Source organism: Pteropus vampyrus, unplaced genomic scaffold, assembly GCF_000151845.1.
Source record: "Pteropus vampyrus isolate Shadow unplaced genomic scaffold, Pvam_2.0 Scaffold483, whole genome shotgun sequence".
NCBI lineage: Eukaryota > Metazoa > Chordata > Mammalia > Chiroptera > Pteropodidae > Pteropus > Pteropus vampyrus.
In genome coordinates, this window is record NW_011889264.1 from 1,646,444 (window position 1) to 1,668,473 (window position 22,030).

The window sequence follows — 22,030 nt, forward strand, 5'->3', positions numbered from 1 at the left end:
GCACAGAAGGAGGCGAGTGGCAGGTGAGTGAGTGAAGCTTCATCTGTGTTTGCAGCCGCTCCCCAGCACCGGCATCACCGCCTCAGCTCCACCTCAGATCATCAGGCGTTAGATTCTCATAGGAGCCCCGATCCCTGGTGCCAAAAACAGTTAGGTCCTTCCGTGTCATCGCTAATTGTTGGGCCTGCTGGAACAGAAGGGACTCGTCGAATATGAGGAGCATGTGTCTCGGTGAATGTGAACTGGCTGATGAAAACCTCCCTGATGTCGCCATTTAAATATCATTTTAAAAAATGTCTCACTGACTGGCCTTGTAGCCACATCCCACTGGGAGCCTGAGCGCAGAATGGGGAGGTGGCATCTTTAGACCAAATGGCTTGGAAGTCCCGAGGAAGGGTTGGTTGTAAACGGAGCTGGCCAACCTGGCAGAGGGCTGGGGAGCCTGGAGTTTGGGCACAAACTGGAAAGCGGAAGAGGCACAGCTAATAAGCATTCAGCTTCTGAGCCCATGTGGAGAATGGCCTCTTCCTCAAGAATCCCAGAATTTGAAAATTGATGAAAGATATAACCAGTTCCTTAAGATCTAGACAGCAGCAGTTCTCAGCAGCACCTGTCCTATAGGACAGGGATCCCCAACCCCTGGGCCACAGACCGGTACCCGTCTGTAGCCTGTTAGGAACCGGCCCGCACAGCAGGAGGCGAGTGGCAGGTGAGTGAGCGAAGCTTCATCTGTGTTTGCAGCCGCTCCCCAGCACCGGCATCACCGCCTCAGCTCCACCTCAGATTATCAGGCGTTAGATTCTCATAGGAGCCCCGATCCCTGGTGCCAAAAACAGTTGGGGACCGCTGCGAAGGGAGGACAGGAAATTCGAGAAGAAAATAAAGATATATGTGTAAAAACAGAAGACCTCACCCTGATTGTTCAAACCTGGAGATGGACAAGCTGTGTTCCAGGAATACCCGTTCAGTCACGTCACTCCATTGACTCTTGTAGACGTTTTATGTTTAGCACTAAATTGTTTTTATCTAGAAAGGTGCGGTGGACGCTGCAAACGCATCCTCGTTGCTCTGACAGCTTGAGTTGCTAGCCCTGAGAGGCAGCCGTGGTGTTTGTTCTGTCTCTGTCTTCTGTGATCTTCTGTATGCCCCGGATGTTTCTCAGGATACCCCAGTCTTGCAGTTATTTGTCAGTGGAACTGTACAAGAGCTGTCACAACAGCGGAGCAGCATCGCACCTGTGCAAGCACAGCCAGGTGTGTAGACGAGACGGGAGGGTAGCATGACGGTGACCAGCTCAGTTCTCTTCTGGCTGGGGGATATTTTGGCAGATTCAGAGGGGAAAGGAGACACACTTTTGGGATCCATATACTAAAAAAATTAAGTCACTAAGAACAGCTAATTATATCCTGCCATAAAATTTTATTTAAACACGCAGGAGCTATTAGCAAACATATTCATTCTCTCGGTCCCAACCTCCCGTCTTAGTCATCGAGGAGTGTAGAGCCCCATGTGGAAGTCAAGTGAAGCTTATTCTCAAGAGCGATGTATGGTGGGCACAGACGGGATGACCGAGTGCTGTGTGACCCCAGAGGGCAGGACACAAGGGTTCCGGCTCAGGTGTGTTGGGGAAGGAAGTCCAGGTGCCATCCACCCGCATTTGAGCAGGTAGAGGGATTGTTCAGAAAGGTTTCCAAGCAGGAAAGACGCCAAGATCAGAACGATGAGAGTTGGTGGATCAGGCGGAAACTGCCAGGGGTCTAATCTTGTGTGGAGTGGAGTGGAGGCTTTAAATCTGAGAGGGAGGAAGGGACTTTGGACTCAATTAGATAGGTCCTGATCGTAAGCGAAAGACCAGAGGTAACAGTGGAGCATCACAAGGTTTTCCTCATTTGTTCAGACTTTCAGTCAACAATTTTTTTTTTTTTTTCCCTTTTCTTAAGTACTTGCTATGGATTGGGAGCTGTGTTCAGCATTTAGGTAGAAAGAGACAGCTTGGTCCCCTTGCCTGCAAGATGCTGTTTATGATGTGGTAGAGGCGCAAGGTGTAGCTCATGACACAGGAAGATAAATACAGCATGGAAGCCGCTGCCTGTAGGTGCTGGGCCCAGAGGAGGGAGACGTGGAGCCTGTGAGCTGGGGCTTTGCACAAAGGAGAGAGCTGATCTCTCTAGCTGTTTGTTTATTTTCTTTTATTCTGCTCATCTCAATACCTTCAAAAAGACCAAGTTATTCTCATTTTACTTCATTCTCAATATGTGGCTGTGAACTTCTAAAGTGCAGTTGTGTGACCCACTCTGTGAGCTTTTCCATCCAGTAAAACGGAGTTTTCGCTCGGGCCACGTTCCTGTGGCCCATTGTTCCCAGAGGCCTTGTGTCCTGGAGCAGGTGGGTGGTGAGCTTTGATCCAGATCTCAGTGAAACATCTAGGTGCTTAGATATTCCTTAGGCATGGACCTGTTTCTGATCCAGAAAGGAACAGCTTGCCAACTCACCTAAGACGGCGGTCATCGGATGAGCTTGCGTGGAAATTGCTTGGAGAACTGGTTAAAACCCAGATTTGTTGGGCTCTACCCTAGAGTTCCTGTAGGTCTGGGCAGGGTCTGGAGGGGTTCCAGATGCTGTTGGTCCAGGGGCTGCACTTCGAGAACCACTGCTCTAAGCCATGGGTCCCCTGAGAAAAGGGACTGCCCTATCCTCGGCGAGACCTTCTCGTGGCATAGCTCCTTCGCAAGGACTCCCACAGTGGGTGCTCTTCCCCCGCCTTTCAGAGCAAGAACACAGATGCGAAGATGCTCGGTGGCCCGAGTGAGGGAAGCTGGTTCTCCAGAGGCCCTGGGGAGCCCTCCAGGTTACGCTCCCGAGAACTCAGACTCCTGCATTGCCTGTGCGACCTGCAGAGGTGTTGGGCCCTGTGAAATGGGAGTCTCGACCCTCGACTTCCCTCCTCCTTGTCTGTTGAGGGAGCAACCATTCTTAAGACCAAGACGATCTCGGAAACAGATGTCGGCCACGAGTAGTGGCAGTTTTGTTCTCATCCGTCTTCGGTCACCGGACCCCAGTATGGCTGTTGGATTTCAAGATTCAGCCTTGTCTTCATTCTCCCCTGCTGGTTGGTGCTGGGACCCCCACCCCCACTCCCCTAAGGTCTGGAAATGGCATTGAAGAGATTCAGTGACAGCCTGGGGGAGGCCAGCAGACACCCAGGGACCCTCCAGCCAACGGCCGCTCCAGTCTTTGAACTGCTCCCCATTGGAATGATTAATTGATGTCCCCCACTCTGCCGGACAATTAAGAAAAGCAGAAGAAGATGGGAAAAGTCTTCAGTTAGACCTAATTTGGCACCATATTGTTTTCTGTTAATCTATTTTGTGTTCTGTCCGTCTGTCCCAAGGGACGGGTGCCTTGCTGCTTGCTGAAGCATGCATAACTAATGTCCTCATTAAGGGCTGATCTGTTTATCAGGGCCATGTGAGGAAGCCAGCCTGCCAAACTGAGGCGCAAGCTAGGGGCTGCTACCTCCCTCTGGGCCTTAGCCCCACCTCATTAAGCTGGTCCGGGCTATTGATTGGGAGCCTGTGTTTGGAAGAGTCTTACTTACTCCATGCATTATCTTGACAGATTGATCAGACCTGATTGAGAACCTCTTAAAAGAACGAACAGCTGTAATGGGAAAGTTGGACTCTGTCATCCGTTAGGATGATTCTGGGAGCAAGAAGAACAAGGCTGACATCTTGGAGCAATTGTATTTACAATTAACATGGCTGAAAACGATTGCCTCTATTGATCCCCCCTTCCTGCAATTACAGCCCCATTGTTTACATTCCAGCACTTCAGTTATAAAAAGGAAATTCAATAATTATTGCATTATTTAAAGTTAAAGTGCCACAGAGTTTGCTGGCTGCGCTTGCCGGTTGACTTACCGTTCAGTAAAATCCATGCCGAGCTCTCCATCTTGAGGCCGAACAATATCGGCTTTTAATGAGACCTAAAGCGGGGGTGGAAGGGGGGGGAAGGACAGCAGAACCCAGTGTACAGGGTGTTTGTCTGGGTTATTTATGGGGGGAGCCCGAAAGCAGGGCAGAGGAGCTAGCTATGTCATTGTTCGCAGAGCTGAGTGCCCTGTCGCCACGTCGCTATCTGCTCTGCAGCCAGGTCTCTCTGGCCTCTACTCAGACTCAGCCCCACTTCATTAGAGGAGCTGTTTCTTGTCTTCACTCTCTTGGTCCCTTGTCCCACTCCTGCAAAGGTAACTGTCTCCTTCAGCCTTCACCACAATCCACGGAATTTCAGGAGAAACAGTGAAATGTCTTAGCAGCCAGAAAAAGCACCGTCAGATGCATTTGTTAAGAGGGAATTTTTCTCTCCCGCTTCGTCACTTTCCCGTTCCCTCTTTCAAGGGAAAAAATGAAATCAAAATTAAGCAGCTCTTCTAAGGAAGAAGTCAGCCCTGTGCACGCCCACTGCCCACCCCCGTCCATCTCACACTGGCTGCCTGTGTCTCCCCTCGTAATGAAGGCGATGAGGGTATTTGCCAGCAGATCATGGGAGCTCATGAAAAGTCTCTGGGTTTAAGCACCAAATTCATGCTCTCAGCAGCAGCAACCAGAAAGTTCAAGAGTGTGGGAGGAATTTTAAAGGCCATTTTATTTTCCTCGTATTTGCTTGATATGCTTCCGTGGGCCCTGGTCCAGCACGACATCTGGACAGGTGTGCTCAGCAGGATGCAGGACTTGCGAGGAAAAAGTGATGCCTCATGCCTCACCATCCAGAGTCATGTTTTCAGCGACAGCCCCGGGAAATTTTAGACTGCAGGTGTGAGAGGGGAGAGGAAGATGAATAGAGCCAATTCTGACTTTTATGGAGTATTTGGAATAGGCCAGTAGCAGCCATCTGCTTCCGTGTGACTTTTTCATTAAAAAGGTGAATTCCTGGGTGCAGGCATTGCATGATTTATCCTGTGCAGTTTGTTGGAGTCTGAAATACTCTTTGGGCAAAGGCGGGTGCAGAGATTTTAGGCCTTGGAAGTTTTCCTTTTTCTAGGGGAGTATCTCCACGTGCTCTGACTTGGGCCTTCGTTCCGTGGCATTTGCTGTCCATGCCAGAGCAGCATTTCTCAGAGTGTGGTCCCAGATCAGCAGCGTTAGCATCACCTGAGAGGTTGTCAGAAACGCACACTCTCGCGTTCCAGTCCAGGTGAATCAAAAGCCTTTGGGGTGGGCCCGACAGTCTGGGGCATAACAATCCCCCCAGGTGCTTCTGCTGCATGCTCAAGTTCGAGAACCACCGAGCTGGAACACCATCTGCCCCATTAGCAACCAAGCCTACGGGGCCGCACCTGCCAATCAGAAGTGAAGAAGCAAAATCCGGGCTCCAGGTAGAAAGACAATGACTGCGCCAAATGTTTGAGCCGTCCTTCACAGCTTCCGAAGGATTTTCACATTTGTTTTCTCATGTGGTTTTCAAAATTGCCTCCGAGGAAGACAGGGCAAGTATAAACATCTCCATTTTACAAATGAAGTAATGCACCTGTTTTGACCACCAGGCAAGTATTTTTTCTGCTGCATTGACGATCATGGGATTAGAGATACAAATAAGCAAATCCTTCAGAGTGGATGTGGGGAATCAGGGAGGTGTCTGCCACCCATTTCAGTTAAACTTTCCTTTCTTTCCTGGTCGTCAACCAGGATGTTGGCAGACGTGATAAAGAGCACGGTCCTGGATTTTTATTATGTTGGCATCCTGATGGGCAAAGAGGTCCTGTAAACAGGTGTGGTTTTGTGGCAAGGACGTGGGCTTGTGGCGTGGATCCAGACTCTGCCTGCCCCAGCAGCAAGTGACTTAAAATTTAAGCACCTTTATAATTAAGAAGCTGGTCCTGTGCATGCCCGGTGTCCTTTCAACATCAAAATATCTGTAGATCAGGTTTTTTTTTTACTGTCAACCAGGAATTCTTTTTTGAGGTTGGGGGTGCAAGAATGGTTTTAAAGAAGGAAATGTCTAATAGGTAAGTTTAGTAGATGTTCATGTCCATCCCTGATCCTACAGGTTAATATAAAAAATAACGATAGCAGTAATAACCTTATTTATTATAGAGGCTAACAGCGCATCTGGCGTTGTAATAAACACTTTCTAGGAATCATCCCATTGAATCTTCCCAGCGGTGCTATGAGAAGGTTCTGTTATTGTCCCAATATCGCAGATGAAGAAACTGAGGCCCAACAGTGTGTATAACTTGCCCAAGGTAGCACAGCGAGTCAGAGCCAGAGCGAAGGGTTTCCACTGTCTAAATCCAGAGTGTGCCTGGACCACCATCGCTGGCAGCAGTTTGACGTGGAGTTGAATGAGGACCATCATGAGGAGCATGTGTACAGTGGCCTTTATTTTTGTCGAGGGGCTTAAATCTGGGAGAGCTGCAAAGCGGTGCTAGGGAAGAAGTGTGTCTTCGTGAACGAAGAAAGTAACTCTTGCCAGGACACTGTCCTAGTGAAGGCGTGACTTTCGGGTCCTAGGAGCTTTTCTGGATGGCGGTCAGGTTCATGTTCGCTTTGTGGGGTCCACTTTGTTTTATGTGCCCACACACCTCCCTCGACTCCCCTCCCGAGCTCCACATGCAGATGCTCATTCGGCCATGAGCTTGTACCTCATGCTCTGTTGGGCCTCTTCCTTAGGGAGGCCCCCTGCATATCTCAGGAGCTTCCTCTCCTTTCTGGAATTTTCCTAACAGAGGGAAATGAAATCTTTGTCACGCGAGGGCATTGACATTCCACAAGGATCCTTATTTGGATTTTTCTAGAAGAGATTCAAAGCCAAGGCAGATACAATCTATAGATAGTTACAGATTTATGCTGTTACTTTTTCTTTAGGAACTTTACTCTTCTCAAGGGAACACTTGTGTTGAGACTTTCAAATCAGGGTGTGTTATTCATATGGGGGAAGAGATGCGGGCACGAAAAGTCTTGACCACAGCCTTGGAGCTTGGGTCCTGAGCGCGAACGATCGAGGCCGGATCCAGGGCATAAGGAGCCTGGCCTAGAAACCAGAAAATAGGTCAGAGCAACGCAAATGGGTTGATCTAAGGGAACGTTTTTATTTCCTTTCACATTCTTTTGTCGGTCGTGGTTGGGGCTTCTATCTTTTGGCGTCTGCAGGGCTCCTACAGTGAAATAGGACTAAATTAGCATGTGCCAAAGATGAGGGCATGAGCTGATGAAAAGCCAACATTAAACAGAAAATACATATATATTTAGGGTGACCTTCTGGAAGCTTTCCTAAGAAAGTGGCATTAAATTTGGAACTGTAACACAGCCTCTGATTAAAAAATTAAAAACTCTGTAACGCAACCCCTGATTTAAAAATCCACTACCCCCATTCCTGGTTGCATGACACCTGAAACAATTCCTTTTTTAGGCATTCAAGATGAATAGCTGTGTCTGGGGAGTCCCAAGTTCCAGAGCACCCCTGCAGTCAGTGCAGTGTAGGTTGATGGCTTTGGACGTGGCATCAAGTCCCAGGTTTCAGTCCTGTCTCTTCTACACTCCGTGAGACCTCGTGGGGTGTCATAAGACCTCTTGAGCTCTGGGTTCCCCCAAGGACAGGAGTCAAAAGCTGCCCACTTCACGGGCCGTGATAAGAAGATGAAGCGTGAGAAGGTGCCTCCTTAGCAGTAAATGCTGTGCACGGGAAGGATGGTGAATACAGACCTACTTCTTCCTTAGTTCATCTTCTGTGATGTAGGGAATTAGCAACTAACTCTGGACCCTTATCTTCCCCTTCCTTCTCAGCAGAAGTGTTAGTGAGATTTTTATGGTCCTTGCACTGGAGGGAGAAGCTGGAGGCCTCGGCATGCTCTAGTTAGCAGTTTTTTTCCTCCGGAGGCATGATGTCACAGTGGTCTCCATCAGGGACCTTCTGTTGATGGGTCAAGGGGCCCTCCCACTTGCCCTTGCCTAGATGTGCGTCAGAGCCCTGACAGGTGTCTCTAGGGGGCCTTTCTGGACGCTCGCTGGGGGACTCCTTCTGAGCTCTGAAAAAAAGTGTCTGGTGTCCCCTGGGGTCGCCCACTTGCTCGGAGCAAGGGCTTCACTGCTTCATTTGCTCTCGAAATAAAATTGTGCTGTGTGTGTGGAAAAGTGTGGCAAGAGGGGTGTGTGTCCGTGTGTTTATATGGACAAGTGTTATTCCCCAAGAAGTTTCATTTGTGAATCCTGTGTATGTGTCAGAATGTACTTTGTCCATTTCTGCTTTAAAGAGGAGGCTTTGACAAAACCTGATCAATATTTTACATTCCATGCATGAAGAACCAGATGTTAGAAGTTTCCTATTATTGGGGAGGCGGGGGAGCCAGGGCCCCTCCAGATTTATAGAAATCAATGTTCTCTGACAGAAGTTGGTTAGTTTTCTTGGGAAACAAGTAACAGGAACACATTTTGTTGATTTTCACATGAATTATTTTCTAACAAGAGCCCTCTTTTCATCTGACTTCTGGGCATTGGTCAGGGCGAGCGAGTATAACATGTTAGTGGGGTGTAAGTCCCACAAAGTAACATGGCTGGCTGCTTTTCTTTCTTTTTCAATTATCAATTTGCTTTTGTTCGTGGCTTTCCGTGATAGGTTCATTATCGGAGGCACCTCTTACGGCAGCAAAGGGCTTTTCTTTTTGGAGATTCTTGCCCCCAGAAGCAGACCCAGAAAGGAAGCTGTTTCCATGTCAGGAGCATAGGATTGTCACCTTCCAGCTAAACCTAGAGGGGACAAGCATTTTCAGATACAAACAGCTCCAACGAGGTCAGAAAGCGGGTGCAGGAAAAGGTCCCCCACTCTTCCCAGCAGAAGGGCAGGGGCGCTGACCACCTCGTGTGTGTAAGTCAGCTTCCTCGTTGCTGGCCTTGGGGACAGGCTGTTCTCTGCTGCATGGTAGTAGTTTGGAGAAGTTGGAGGTTTGGGCTCCTTTTCTGCTTCCATCTATGAGTCAAGCTGGATACTTATTTCCTTCTTATAGGTCATTGTACTTCTTTGAGCTTTTAGAAAGTAGATCCCACGGCCAAGTGGAAAGTTCCTGTCGGTGGAAAGGACCATACATTGCAGTTCTTATAACCCAGCACTTTTCAAATCAGCCAGTGAGATGGTAACAATCATGGAAAACCGTAAGCTGATTTCAAAGTCATAGGGACAGCCTGGTGGGGCTGCGTGAGTTTGGGTGGGCCTCGGGTGTCATTCTTCTTTAGCCGAGTTGATTTACCTTTCTTGTTTTATTAGTCGATCATGCTTCCTCATCATTAGTTTGCAGCCAGATGCCAATTTTTCTTGAGCGAGCCAGTCATTTTCCCTGGTCCAGCTGGTATAGTTTCGCATTGGTATTCCAGCCAAAGGGAACCCTCCTCCTCTCCCTTGGCATGTCCTCTAAGTCACCACCGTCACTGCCGTAACATCCGCAGGTTAAGCCCCTAGGATAGGGCATATTCTGCGTGTGTGTTTGTGCACGTGCATTTGCTTAGTGTCTAATGCATTGTAGACACTTAGAATCAGTTCAGAACCAAACCCTGCCCAGCATCCAGCTTTCTTTGGGTCCCAGTGTCGCACGCATGCTTAGAGGACACTAACCACAGTTGAAGTTGTTGTTTTGTTTTCTTCTTAAACTATGCCCCTGACTTGACAGAGGTGAGCAGATGGGAATCTTGAATGCCGAGTAAAGAAAAGTAGAAAAAGCAAAATAAAACCTGGGCTTCCCTCCCTGAGAGAGGGAGAGCTCTGTGATAGGGGCCGAGAGGGTTGGGAGTTGAGGGTTTACACGGGAGAAACATTTCCTGCCTGCAGAAGAGAGCAAGAACTCTGAAAGGAGGCAGCTCCTGTATTGACGCTCCACTGGGATTTGTGCCTTGGTGGATTCTTCATATATTACAGTGAATTTAATTAAATACATTGTGATCCCAATTGAGGGTATTCTAATTAGCTGGGTCAGGAACAAATTATCTTCCCTTCTCCTCCAAATGAAAACATCTACTGTCTTCTACAGAGAGAGCGTGTCCTTGGCTGACTGGCTTGCCCCCAGCGGAGTCCTTACCGGCCTTTCCAACCTTACCCCCTCCTGCTGCTGCTTATTAGGCCAGTTCCAAGGATGGAATCCTGGGGATGGGGCCAGTGCCACTTGGGAGGGAGAGGGCATTTGGCCAGCAGGGTCAGGGCGTTGACCCACTCATGGCCTGGGGAATGTCCAGATGGTGCGGAGAAGGTCACGGGGGTTTGGAAGTTTGGGTTGGGATGTCACCTTTACAAGCAGGTGTTTCCTAGCATCTGAGAAATAGTTTATTCTGGATGTGTGTGTGGGTATCTTGGAGAATGAACTTGAGTGCAGAAGCCAGCTTGGAGTTTTGAACGACGCTTTTGTGCGAGTCTCTAAGAGAAGATGCTGAACGTCCCCTCGAACAGAATCAGTGGGAGAGGCCGTGACTCTGTACACCTGGCTTCCTTTTATTCCTTTCTCCATCATTTGTATTGTGGGCCCATTTCCCTTCCAGAATGGCTCTTAAGTGGCAGACAGAAGAATCCCTGGTGGCTTAAGAGATTGCCATGTACCACCATGAGTTCTAATGTAGAGTGGTTTAGGAACATCTCCATTGTATTAGTTATTTTTAAAGCAGAGTTCCCAGGATGATGTTGACTTGGATTCAGGATTTATACAGCCCTATCACCCAAGAAAGATCCCTTGGGTTTGAGGATAAAAAGACATGTGACATCTCAACTCCCATCCAACTCTCTTTGGCCATGTTATCCTTGGCCATGTTAATCCTCTCCTGGCTCTGAGATTGGAAATCCCAGCCATTTAGAAAAAAACCCTCATGTCCGTATTACAATTTTATGTTTAAGATTCAGGGCCTATTGCAAAGAAGTCCTGTTTCGCGGTAAGGTAACGGGAATTTAGGGGTAAGGCTTGAATGATCTTTGCTCTGGTTTCACAGTTTATGATACCCCCCCCCCCCCAGTCTCTCGATAGAACGTCTCACTTCGGATTCCATGGTTATTTTCCCTGGTATCTTTTATTCAGTCCGTGTTTGTTGAAGCTTTAATAAATGGTGTTCTTTTAGTCTTAGCGACCTAAGACAGCAGTTCCCAGCTCTTGCACAAGTGTTTTGCTCCTCAGTCCCAAGCCAAAACCTTACTCCCAGGAATATCCTGGTTCAGGTTTTGGCCTTCAGGGGCCCTGGATGCACGTCAGGGGATTGTATGGGAGCATGCTCATCTTTTTTTTTTTTTTTTTTTTAATGTCTAGTCTATTACACCCTCCTCATGGAGGGAGGCTGGTAGCCTCCAGAACACGTTGCTTTGGCACGTTCCATCCTCCTGAATTTCTCTGCGAGGAGCCTTATCTCAGAGGAGGCAAATTGAAGATAAACCATAAAAAGAAAAAAAAAAAAAAACAGCTCCAATTTATTTCAAGAAAAGTAGCATTTTATTATCAGTTGTTGTAATTTCTTTAACAGTTAACATTGAGCTCGCTGGTTTTTTATCTTCCTTCTGATTGTGAAGTGGCTCTAGGACAGCTATTACTGGTGGAGGTATCATTTCGTTTCAAGGCTCTGCACTTGAAATATGTTAAATCGCCCATTTCGTGGGACAGGGAATTGTTCTCAGGTGGTATCTGCGGAGCCCTTCACATTCTTACCTGCACATTGGCCCCAGAGCACAAGTGACTATGGACGAGCTTAGGCAGTTTATAGAATTCAGGGGCTACCCCCACCCTTTACTTCCCCACAATTTTTCTACAACACTTAGTGCTTCATATTTCCTCTTCCAATAAGGTGCAAACATGCTTCTGGAATTTTCACACTTCTTCGACGAATGTCGGATGTGCTCGTGAGCCTTGAGCACATTCGGTAGTTAGTGCTGGGGGCCACCGTGGTATTTTCAGTACTGAGAACAGTGCAAGGCATTCTCGCTCTACCTTCACAGTGTCTTTCATTGTCATCTGGACAAGAAGCACATCCGTGCAGGACCGGAAACAGTTATCAAGGCAGGGTCTTCAACCAGAATGCGCGTGGGTCAGAAGGGAGTGGAGCAGCACAAAGCAGTTTCGAGGCGTTCGCCGCGTGCTCTCTGTAGCTCCTTGGACCAGGCGGGGCTGAGGGCGAGGAGCGAGAGGGAGGACAGGTGATCGCATGAATGCATAAAACGTTCTCACGTTCTCTGAATTCCCGCCCCCAAAAGGATGCTGGGAGTGAGGTTCTCTTTTCCGCTAACTAGCTGGGTTACCTTGCGTCAGTCACTTAAGTGTTTTGGAAGTGTGTCCCCTGCTTTATGTGCACTCCATAGAAGAATTCCCTCCTCCCCTAAAATGGGTCCTGTGAAATGGAGGAGATTCTATACTAAGAGTTTGTCAGTTCACTAACTTAATAAAAAGGGTCTGTAGCTTTCTTCATATTCTCAAAGAGACATGAAAAGTTTGTAAAGGTCGTAAATTTTGTCCTTGGGTCATCTTTAAGTCTTCTCCTAGGCACGGAAGTCTGGGGTCTGCTGTTTCTATGACTGTTCTTAACGCCCCTAACTTCAATCCTGTGTGTGCCTGCTTCCTGCCGGCTCTCGGGCCCCCACGTTCTGGAATCGGAGTACTCGATCTACACAGACACAATACAGAGTGTGACATTCATCATCTGTGCACTAAACCAATGACCTTGAGCTGTTGACAGGAAACTGGTTGGGAGAAATTAATTTTTTCCTGTCATTTTTTAAATCCAGGGCAAGACCTAACATCGGCTTCTCCTTATAGACTGTAGTTCCAAATACAAAAACTCGAGTCATCTTTCTCGGCTCTGTGTTCCTAAACTAGGATTCCCTGCAGGCCGGGTGACCACATAGGCTAGCACCTAATGTAAGGTTGGCAAACTCTGTTAAGGGCCAGATAGTTATATTTTAGGCTTTCCAGGCTATACAGTCTCCATGGCAACCATTACCTGTGGTGTTTGGAAAGCATCTATAGATAATTTGTAAAGTCATGCATATGGCTGTGTTCCATTAAAACTTTATTTATAAAAAGAGCAGGTTGGATTTGGCCTGCGGGCTATAGTTTGCTGACCCCTGAGCTCAACAAGGCAGGACGCTTTGGAGAGTAAAAGGGGAACCTTTAATCATTGTGCCAGGAAAACCGGTATTACGGAGAAGGTTCAGTCCGTCAGCCTTCTCAGCAGGATGAACAACCGCAGGGGACCAGGGGGTCTGGGGGAGCCGGGAATGAGAGTCGACTTGCTGCTTGTCCGCAGAGAGCTGCGGGGTGCAGTGGGGAACCTCATCACGGGGCTGTCAGTAGGACGGGTGCGCTCACGGCGGCTGCGGGCTTCCAGGGGCTCACCCGAGGCATGTCCCTCTGCTTTGCCTCACAGCACCTGCAGCAGCACGAGAGCGGCGTGGAGGGCGAGGGCTGCTACTACCACTGCGTCCTGTGCAGCTACTCCACCAAGGCCAAGCTGAACCTCATCCAGCACGTGCGCTCCATGAAGCACCAGCGCAGCGAGAGCCTGCGCAAGCTGCAGCGGCTGCAGAAGGGCCTTCCGGAGGAGGACGAGGACCTGGGCCAGATCTTCACCATCCGCAGGTGCCCCTCCACCGACCCAGGTGAGTGCTCCCTCTGGCCCGGGAGGCCCAGACTGGGCCTGGCTGGGTGCTGCCCTCTGCGGGGCCTCCTAGGGGGGTGTGGTGCAGCCGGCTCTTGCGTCATGTACAGGTGGCCATTGTATTCTGGAAGGAGCGTGCATGGTTCGTTGCTTTTTTTTTTTTTTTTTTTAAAGGAACTTGGCACCACTTTTCTTCAGGTATCACAAGCCAGTACCCAGTGAATAGGCCAGCAGAAGACTTCCTGTCCCCATCTCTAGATCCCTCCACTACATACTCTAGATTCAACATGATGGTCCAGATGGACATAAAGCACGTCCTAGATGACCTCTTGCTCAGTATTAAGAATGGGCCGTTTGTGGCCTCAAGTCTGGTCTGTAAGAAATAACTTCAGAGAAGATCAAAACAAGCACTCATTATAAACATTTTGATTGTATTTGGAAGTGACTCCAGTTGTTCTGTGGCTCAGTGCTGCCTGTTCCTTCACAAAGGAGCAAGACCTTCCAGCGGGAGCTTGCCCGCTTGCTGCCTCCTATCCTGGCATCTCAGCCACAGTCACCTTGTTCTGTACCTCCCTTCCTCCTCTGTATGACTTCATTCCCTCTGGGACCTCACTTGGTAGGATCACCCCTGTCGCCTATTTCTTCAGCCTTCCAGTTCCTTTTTCTCAACCTGGAAGCACGGGACCGTCATTTGCCTCCTTAAAATGAGTAAAACCAAAGCTTTCTCTTAATCCTGTGTCTCGCTTTCTCTTGGCAAGAGAATCTTCAAGATTCTTGAAAGAACAGTCTGTATCAGTCACCTCCAGTCCACGCCTCAGCCTGCCATAGCTTGTTTCCTCCCGTCATCAAACTGCCGTTGAGAGGTGACAGTCGACCTTGGGTTTACCCAGCCTGGTGGCTCCTTGCTCAGCCTTATTCCTTTTTCCGATGGTCTTCGAAATTGCTGCACAGTCCCTTCTCGAGCGAGGCTCCTTTCCCTGAGCTTCTGGGGTGCGTTTCTCTCCTGCCCTCCGGCTTCTCTGGACTGTGCTCATGCTGTCCCATGTGCTGGAGTGAACAAGCATTAGGCCCTGCCCCTCGGTTCCCAGCCTCTTGAAGCTTTGATCTCCTGACATTGCCAGATGTCCTTTATATACTGTCCTGGATTTCTCGTTGGTGCCACCTGGTAGATGCTGAGCAATTGACTTCCCACTCCAGACCTCTCCTGATGGCACGTTGTTGAATGTCCTGGCCCAGCTGGGGACTTGGGGCCGTTTTTCATCTCTCCATCGCCTGCAGCACCCTCTCAGCCACTGAGCCGCGTGGCTGCGTGGGGTTTTTATTTTTAATATTAATGTTATCAGATTTCACATTTTTTATAGCTTTTAAAGGCAAAAATGATATAAACCTTATTATGAAAAATGGCACGATCCTTGTCCCATCTTGTTCCCCAGAGCAGTGGCTTTCAAGTTTTAGTTGTTTCTTTACTGACCTATTTCCATATTTCTCAACATGCTTCTATTACTATCGTTTTAAAAAAAAAAAATTTTTTTTTTTTTTAAGACATTATCTATTGGCTTTCTGCTCTGGAAGATGAGGATTTCACTAGCATGCCATGCTACAAATCCACTCACTCGTACCCACTCACACACTCCCCATCCACAAACTCACACAGACGCCACGCACACAAGCGCTCCCTACTCCACGCACACACACGCACACACACGCGCACTCGCACACACTCGCACACACCGCACCCACACTCCCCAGCCCCCCTCTGCACGGTCTTCTCCTCCCTCCATCTTCCATTATGATTAAATAATAATTTGGGGTTTTATTAATATTCAGTGTTTTCATTATTCCAACTCTATAAATATTAATCACAGCTGAGCCATGTAGAGTTTTATAATTTCATTTACCTTCTTGTACAACTTTTTGTTTTCCCTGGTTTTCTAGGTACCTCTGATTAATTCATGGCTAACCTTCTTCCAAAGCAGATAATTCCTGACCTCTGAAGGGTCTGCTGTCTCTGTTGTTCTTGCAGCTTTGTTTCGTCCAGGGGGCCTCCCTCCCGAGCCCCTGGAGACCCCTCTGCCCACCTGCTCCTGGCTCTTGCTTGCTTCCTTCTCCACATAAGCGAAACTGGGCTCCCGTGTGACAGGATATACCTGAGTTTGAACGTGTTTCCTGTCACGGTGGTAAGGCTAGTCCTTTTGAGTCAGCGTGAATCATTTCTTCGGGAAAGTGCTGTTGAGTACTGGAATCATTTTTGTCGCCTCCAGGTCACTGCTAGTCTGTCCCCTCCCATGTGTTTTGCAAATGCCTCTTCTGGTTAAAGTCCGAGTGCCTTAATTCCCGGGGCTTCTGCTTTGTGTCTGACGCCATCCCTGTGGGTGCTCTCAGGGGCGAGGGACGGGGCACGGCACCCGCAGAGACTCTGTGCCCAAAGACTGAGACCGTTACGCCATCTGGTTCTGAGGGTCCCTGTTCCCCACCAGGGCATTTGGCCTCTGTTTGATTCTGCCACTTCCCGTTATTCCCCTGTTGAGTCATTTCATAGGATTCTCCTTCCTCAGCTCGTATGCGCAGACCTATTTATTTCAGGGTTGGTTTTGTAAAAAAATGTTTTTTTGGCCAGTTCTGCACACGTCATTGTTTTAATCTTCTGTTTAAAGCTGGTCCCTTTCTCCCCTCAATTCTTTCTTTCACTCCGCTCAGAATTCCCTTTTTATTAATGAGGTGCCCCAAACTAAATAGTGTACAGCTGCCATTTCACCCGGGGTCTGTGGGCTGGAACAAACAGCTCCCTGTTTTGTAATGTAGCACTTCTGTTTATGCAGTCGGCTCTGGAACTGCTCTGCTTTCTGACACCACTGCCTTCCGGGTTTCTCTCATGTAATGCGTATTAGGGTCCCCCCCACCTCGAAGTGTATGAGCAACTTTGGTCTAGATGATAGACTTCCTCTCTGTATTTCAAAATCCTTTTGTTATTGTCTTTGGCCTTGAGTTATGTTTTTGCTCTCCACCCACGTCCCTCCCTCTCTACTAATGACAAAAGGGACAAGTTATTAAGTAATTTTCATATTAACATTAACAGTAACTTGGTGCTGTTTTGGAAACCCTTTTAGGAGAACTCATCTTAAAATAAATCCTCTCCCTCTCACTCCGAGGGATTGGCTCTTAAAAACTTCCTGAAAGAATGTCTTCAAGAAAAGGGACATTGTGGACATGGTAGAATTACAGACATTGAAGGTCATCGACTTCAAGTTTTGTCAACACAGGCTTCATAAAATACTCCCAGTTTTCTCCTTTCAGCATAAGGATCCGGCCTCAATCTTCGGCTAGAAACGTCATTTCCATAGCGTAAGGAAATCTCAGCGAGGCTTAAGGCGCCTTTGGGAGCCTGCCTGTCCCGACTCTACGCTACTTAGAGATGGTTGTGCTGTCCAGAGTTTTTGATTCCAGTATTCGGACGTCATCTAGTTAAATGATAGCGTTCTTTCTTCTTCTTTTTCTTTCTTGCTCTGTTGTTCACCCAGAAAGTTTTACACACAAGCCACTAGAAAGAACTTCCTTTCCTTTTCTGAGCTCAGGACCTTCTACCTCAGTTTCATATCACCTTCTGTAGGTATCAAGACTCCCCTTGCCGAGGCTGGTAGAGTGAACTTTAGGTGGGTTCTTCCCTGTGTTGACAAAAATGTCATCTTTTCAAATTTTACTTGTTAACATAAGCCAACATGTTTTCCAGTCAGTTAATTAAGTTCACCATTTAGTCTGTCAACGCGCATGAACGCGAATGTGGGGGAGAAATTGTGAGGGTCTCCTCTGCCCTCCAGAACTTCGTGGTAGTGGCCAGGATTTACAGCTGCCGCCGGCCACGTAATCCTTGGAGAGGCCTCGCAGCCAGACATAGCATCGCCATCCTGCCCTGCACCAAAAGGCTAAGTCTTGGCTGCTAGCAGTGTGCTAGGCCACCCTCGTCTCCGTGGTCCTGCTTGTGGACAAGCTTCACCCTTATGTCAGTGGGCAGGTCTAGCACTGTATTGTATAGTCTTTAACCTGGTGTGCTGATGTTTGTGGTTATGCTATGTACATGCACACGCACATGTGCACACAACACACACACACACACACACACACACACACACACAGGGCCTTACCATTTTTAAAATGGCTCGGAAATACACGCCTCAGAGAACAGAAAGTATCCTAACCAGATGAGGTGTCCCCCCAACCCTGACTTTTTTATGTGACCTTGTCTTTTGATTATTGGTTTGCATGCGTTTTCTGCAAGACCAAGTGGTCTCTTGACTTTGTTGGGATTTGGTGTTTTCACTTCATCCCTACACACAGGTAGAGACAGAGAGAGCCTGTGTTTGTGAGCCGACGCTGGGCGAGATTTCTCAAGTGCCAGTGTTGGCTGTTTACTTCCCCTTAGTTGACCAGAAGCTCTTGAAAGATGGAAAGTTCTCATAGGTGGGTCGTGTGTAGGATCAGCTTCCCTGTGTGCTTATTAAAAAGGCATTTCTGGCTCCCGGATGAAACTGTAGTTAATTTCACTCTCTCGCTGCCCTGAGCTTCGAGAAGACAAGAGGCGCTTTGTGCTTCCGCCCTCGTCCTTCCTCCTCCTCCTCCTCCTCCTCCTCCTCCTCCTCCTCCTCCTCCTCCTCCTCCTGTTCTCTTTCTCTCACTCGTGCCCTGGCTACGTTTTTTTTTACACAGGCACAGGTTCAAAACTTTGCACATAGGTCATTTAACGATTCTTTATTTCGTGCCTTTTGTGCACATTATGTGTGGAGGGACACAGCTGCCATCTCCTCTCAGCTCACGTATGCGGATACGCTGCTTGAGACGCCATCCCAGGCGTGTGAGGCAATGGGGTGATGACTCAGTGTGCAGAGGGCACGGCACGCTCATTCAGAGTTTAGGAGACTATTTTGCTTGGAGCAGAAGACGGCATCCCCCTTTATGACACATCATTGGCACTCAAGGTAGTGAATTCCTGGGGTCAGGGAGGCAGAGGCAGCTTGCCAGGCGATGACGTGGTTTTGGTGACAACCTGTACTGAAACAGTCACTGGCTGTGCTCGATGGAGCATCTTTCTGAATTAAGTTTCAGGGAGTTCTGTTTGCCTCATATAGCTTTAGAAAATACTGTTTTCAACTTTCTCCTTCAGATTTATTTTTCAAAATTGGCATAAGACTGCCCTCTAAATATGAAGTATATCTTTTTTTGTGTGAAAATAGCTAAATTATATGCAATTTCAGTGTAATTTTTCTCATAGCACTAAAATATGTTGTTCCCATTTCTGTAATTCTGAAGCATTGTTTTTATAAAACCAAACAGCTATGTCTTTTTTTCTTTTTACTGTACATCTTATTGACAGGGCTTGAGAAGGGCATAGGGATAATGTGTTTCTAACTAGAGAAGTTAAATATGAGAGCACATCAGAACAAATTGGGGTGACTGAAATTTTAAGCACTTACGAAGGGATAAAGAAAATAGGAATTTATCTGTTATACATACATTCCGTGACAAAGGACTATTTGGACAAGGATTGTAAACTTCAGGGTGCTTTTAGAAAGATACTTTATAATACAAGGATAAAGCGGGATCGTTATCGAATGGAAGATAATATAATATTGTTAAATGAAAAATGGAGTTTACAGAATAACATATAGCTTGATTTTATTAAGTATCTTTCTTAAAGCATTTAAAATAACCATCCTAAGCAAAGTCTGTAATTGGCATATCTGGCTGTTCTGTGAGTGGGATCTGTGTATGTTTCTGGAATCTAATAGCGTGTCAGACACAAGGCAAGAGCTCAGATATTGGTGGAGCTTATGGGTAGAGGTATTAGCAGAATCACTAACGATGTACCAAACAGTAAATCCTGGTTGTCTTTCGTTCATGGAGATGGTTTTCTGTTTGTCAGTGTGTAGCCTATGTAGTTTGATTACTGTCTGATTCTCTCGCATTTTGCATCTACATGAAGAGGACAGGAGTAGTTTTTAGGGTGTATACTGTCTTGTTTTTCTGTTGGAGTAGAGTTCCTGATTTGCCTTAATTAGTCCTCTAACAATCTACAAAGGTCAGTGCCAATTGCCTGTTCATTTACATTTGTAATTGTGATGGCTTCTGATTACTCATTGCTTGTCTTAGTCTTTTCTCTAAGTATATGTTACCGCATCCTCCCCCACCCCCACTATCCCCCTACACCACACACACCCATGTACCAGACCCCTGTGGAAGCCGAGAATCTGACTCTTCATACGAGACAGCTTTGTAGGGATGGCTTAGCGTTCTCTGGAACTTTAGTGTCTATTATGGAAAGACATCTTGGAGAGGCTGTTGCTTCTAAGTTGGGGACGTAACGAAGCCAGAGTCAGGGAAATTACGTCAATACCAGGCAAGGAATCTGAGAGCCATTATCTGGGAGCCTTCTTGAACTAGGTAATTAAGAGCAATTAAACTTTTTTGCTGGCTCTCTGCAAACTATGCTGATGATCTGGGCCGTTGGAAGGTGGGCACGTGCAGAGTGCCATTCCACTGTCGTCTCATGCTCCTGGTCTAGAAGGGTCCCTCCAGAGAGAATTTGACATCATCAGGATAGTCGCTGGGCTCTGGGACCAGCATCTACAGCTAATCTACTTCCTCTCTGTCTTCTAAAGGACAGACAGGTGTTCGCACCGAGACATGGCACCTTTTAGAAATTGTCTAAGACCTGGCTGCAGTAGCCTGAGTTGCAATGATTCTTACTCACTCATCTTTTCGTAGTCTAGATCCGCCATTCACTAGCTGCTTTATTTTTATTGGATGATCAAAGCCACCAGGGTTTTTATGTTTTATTTCCGTATATAAAACGGGAGCATACATTGCCCTGTATGTTGGACTATACATATGACAGTACATCGCCGGGCCAGTTAGCCTTATTCTTGGTGGGAGCTCCATGTTGTCTCCCATACTGTCCCCTTGGATAGCTAGTAGTGTGTGTCCTCAGGGCCACCCAGCACTGCTCACTCTGAGCGGCAGCAGCACCATAGCACCTGGCTTTTAGGGAGGGTGATACCAAGGGACATAGCAAAAAAAGAAAGAAAAAGACACCTGCTGGTGGTTCCTGGAATTAGGAGAGACAGGTGTGGCGGGGGGTGGGGGGGTGAGCATTTGGGGTCCCCTATTTAAGGAGGTGAATGTGCCAGAGATCCCAGGAACACAGGAATCCCCAAGGGAGACAGAGAACTTCATGTCACACCGAGCATTATCCTAGTGAAACCTTTATGCCAAGTCAGCTTTGAGGGGGTTTCCAAGGACCCCGAAAGTCTGAAACTTGACCTTCATGTGAACCTGGATCTCTAGCCAGTGAGTGGGTGTTTTCGCTGGATTGGGGTTTGGGGTTCTGTGTTTGGATTTCCTTCGAGGGGAGTAGCCTTGTGGTGGTGACAACTGTAGCAGAATGCCGTGGTCATCACCTGCTGTCCGTTGTCGTACGCGCAGATCCCTGCTCCCTGCCTCTGCACTTAACACTTTCTTTGTTGCCCAGTGCATTTTTCAAGAGAAATAATGACTTGTACTTGTGTTGCCTTTAGGAAATCTGCCAAGAATCCATTTCTTGGGCTACTTACATCCTATGTTAAACTGATCCCTGACCTTAGTAGGGGGCCAGGGAGGAAAATAGAACATGCATCTCTTTGCTTACAGAAATAGCTCAAAGACTTCTTCTCAGCCTTACAGATGTGAAGGAACCCCCTTCAGCTGTGACCCAATTATGAGAATTATAGTCTCACACAATTTTTTTTCAAACATCAACTTGCAATGGAAAGTTTTTTGGCCTTGCAAATCAGTGTGAGCGCTGCCTACAGTTGTCTGGTGCTTGGGCTTCCAGATTTCTTGAGAGCAGCAAGGAAGCTTCTCCGGGTTCTCTGGCGGCCTGTGCAGTATGGTAGCCACAAGCCACATGCGGCTATTTAAGTTTAAACTTATTAAAGTTAAGTGAAAATTTAAAATTTAGTTTCCCTGTCATACATACCAAATTTCAAGAGCTTAATAGTGACATGTGACTCATGGCTGCCTTGTTGGACAGCACAGATTCATAGAATAGTTCAGAAAGTTCTATCGGACAGCCCTGGGTTCTCACTGGAACCCCTCAGATTTCCAGTCGGGCGAGGCCGGGTTTGGGCGGTGTCCTCCATGAAGGTCTTGGGCTTCCATTTTAAATAATATGGTGCCTACTTTCTGGACAAGGTGTATCTTTTATTGCTTTTCCATCTCTCTCCTTCCTTTCCTCAGTTTTTCTCGGTATGGGAGAAATATGTTCTCAGATAGGCGTTTAATTTTGGTTTCGCCACTTAAGCTTGTTCCATTAGCAGTTATGAGGGAGTTTGAAAGGACTTTGTAAAGATGTGTCTTTCAGAGTGAATGTTAAAGGGCTTTTTGTAGTTTTATACCTCGAC

The 22,030-nt window shown here is 47.5% G+C and overlaps 1 protein-coding gene across 2 annotated transcripts in view; it reads left to right on the forward strand.

The window, feature by feature from the left end:
- ZFHX3 (zinc finger homeobox 3) overlaps positions 1-22,030 on the forward strand; it is a 237,774-nt gene that overhangs the window by 126,161 nt on the left and 89,583 nt on the right. For both annotated transcript variants that reach the window (XM_011382599.2, XM_011382600.2), the window contains exon 4: positions 13,371-13,602. In XM_011382599.2, the coding sequence (XP_011380901.1) occupies positions 13,371-13,602 (232 nt within the window). The remainder of the gene's footprint in view (positions 1-13,370; positions 13,603-22,030) is intronic.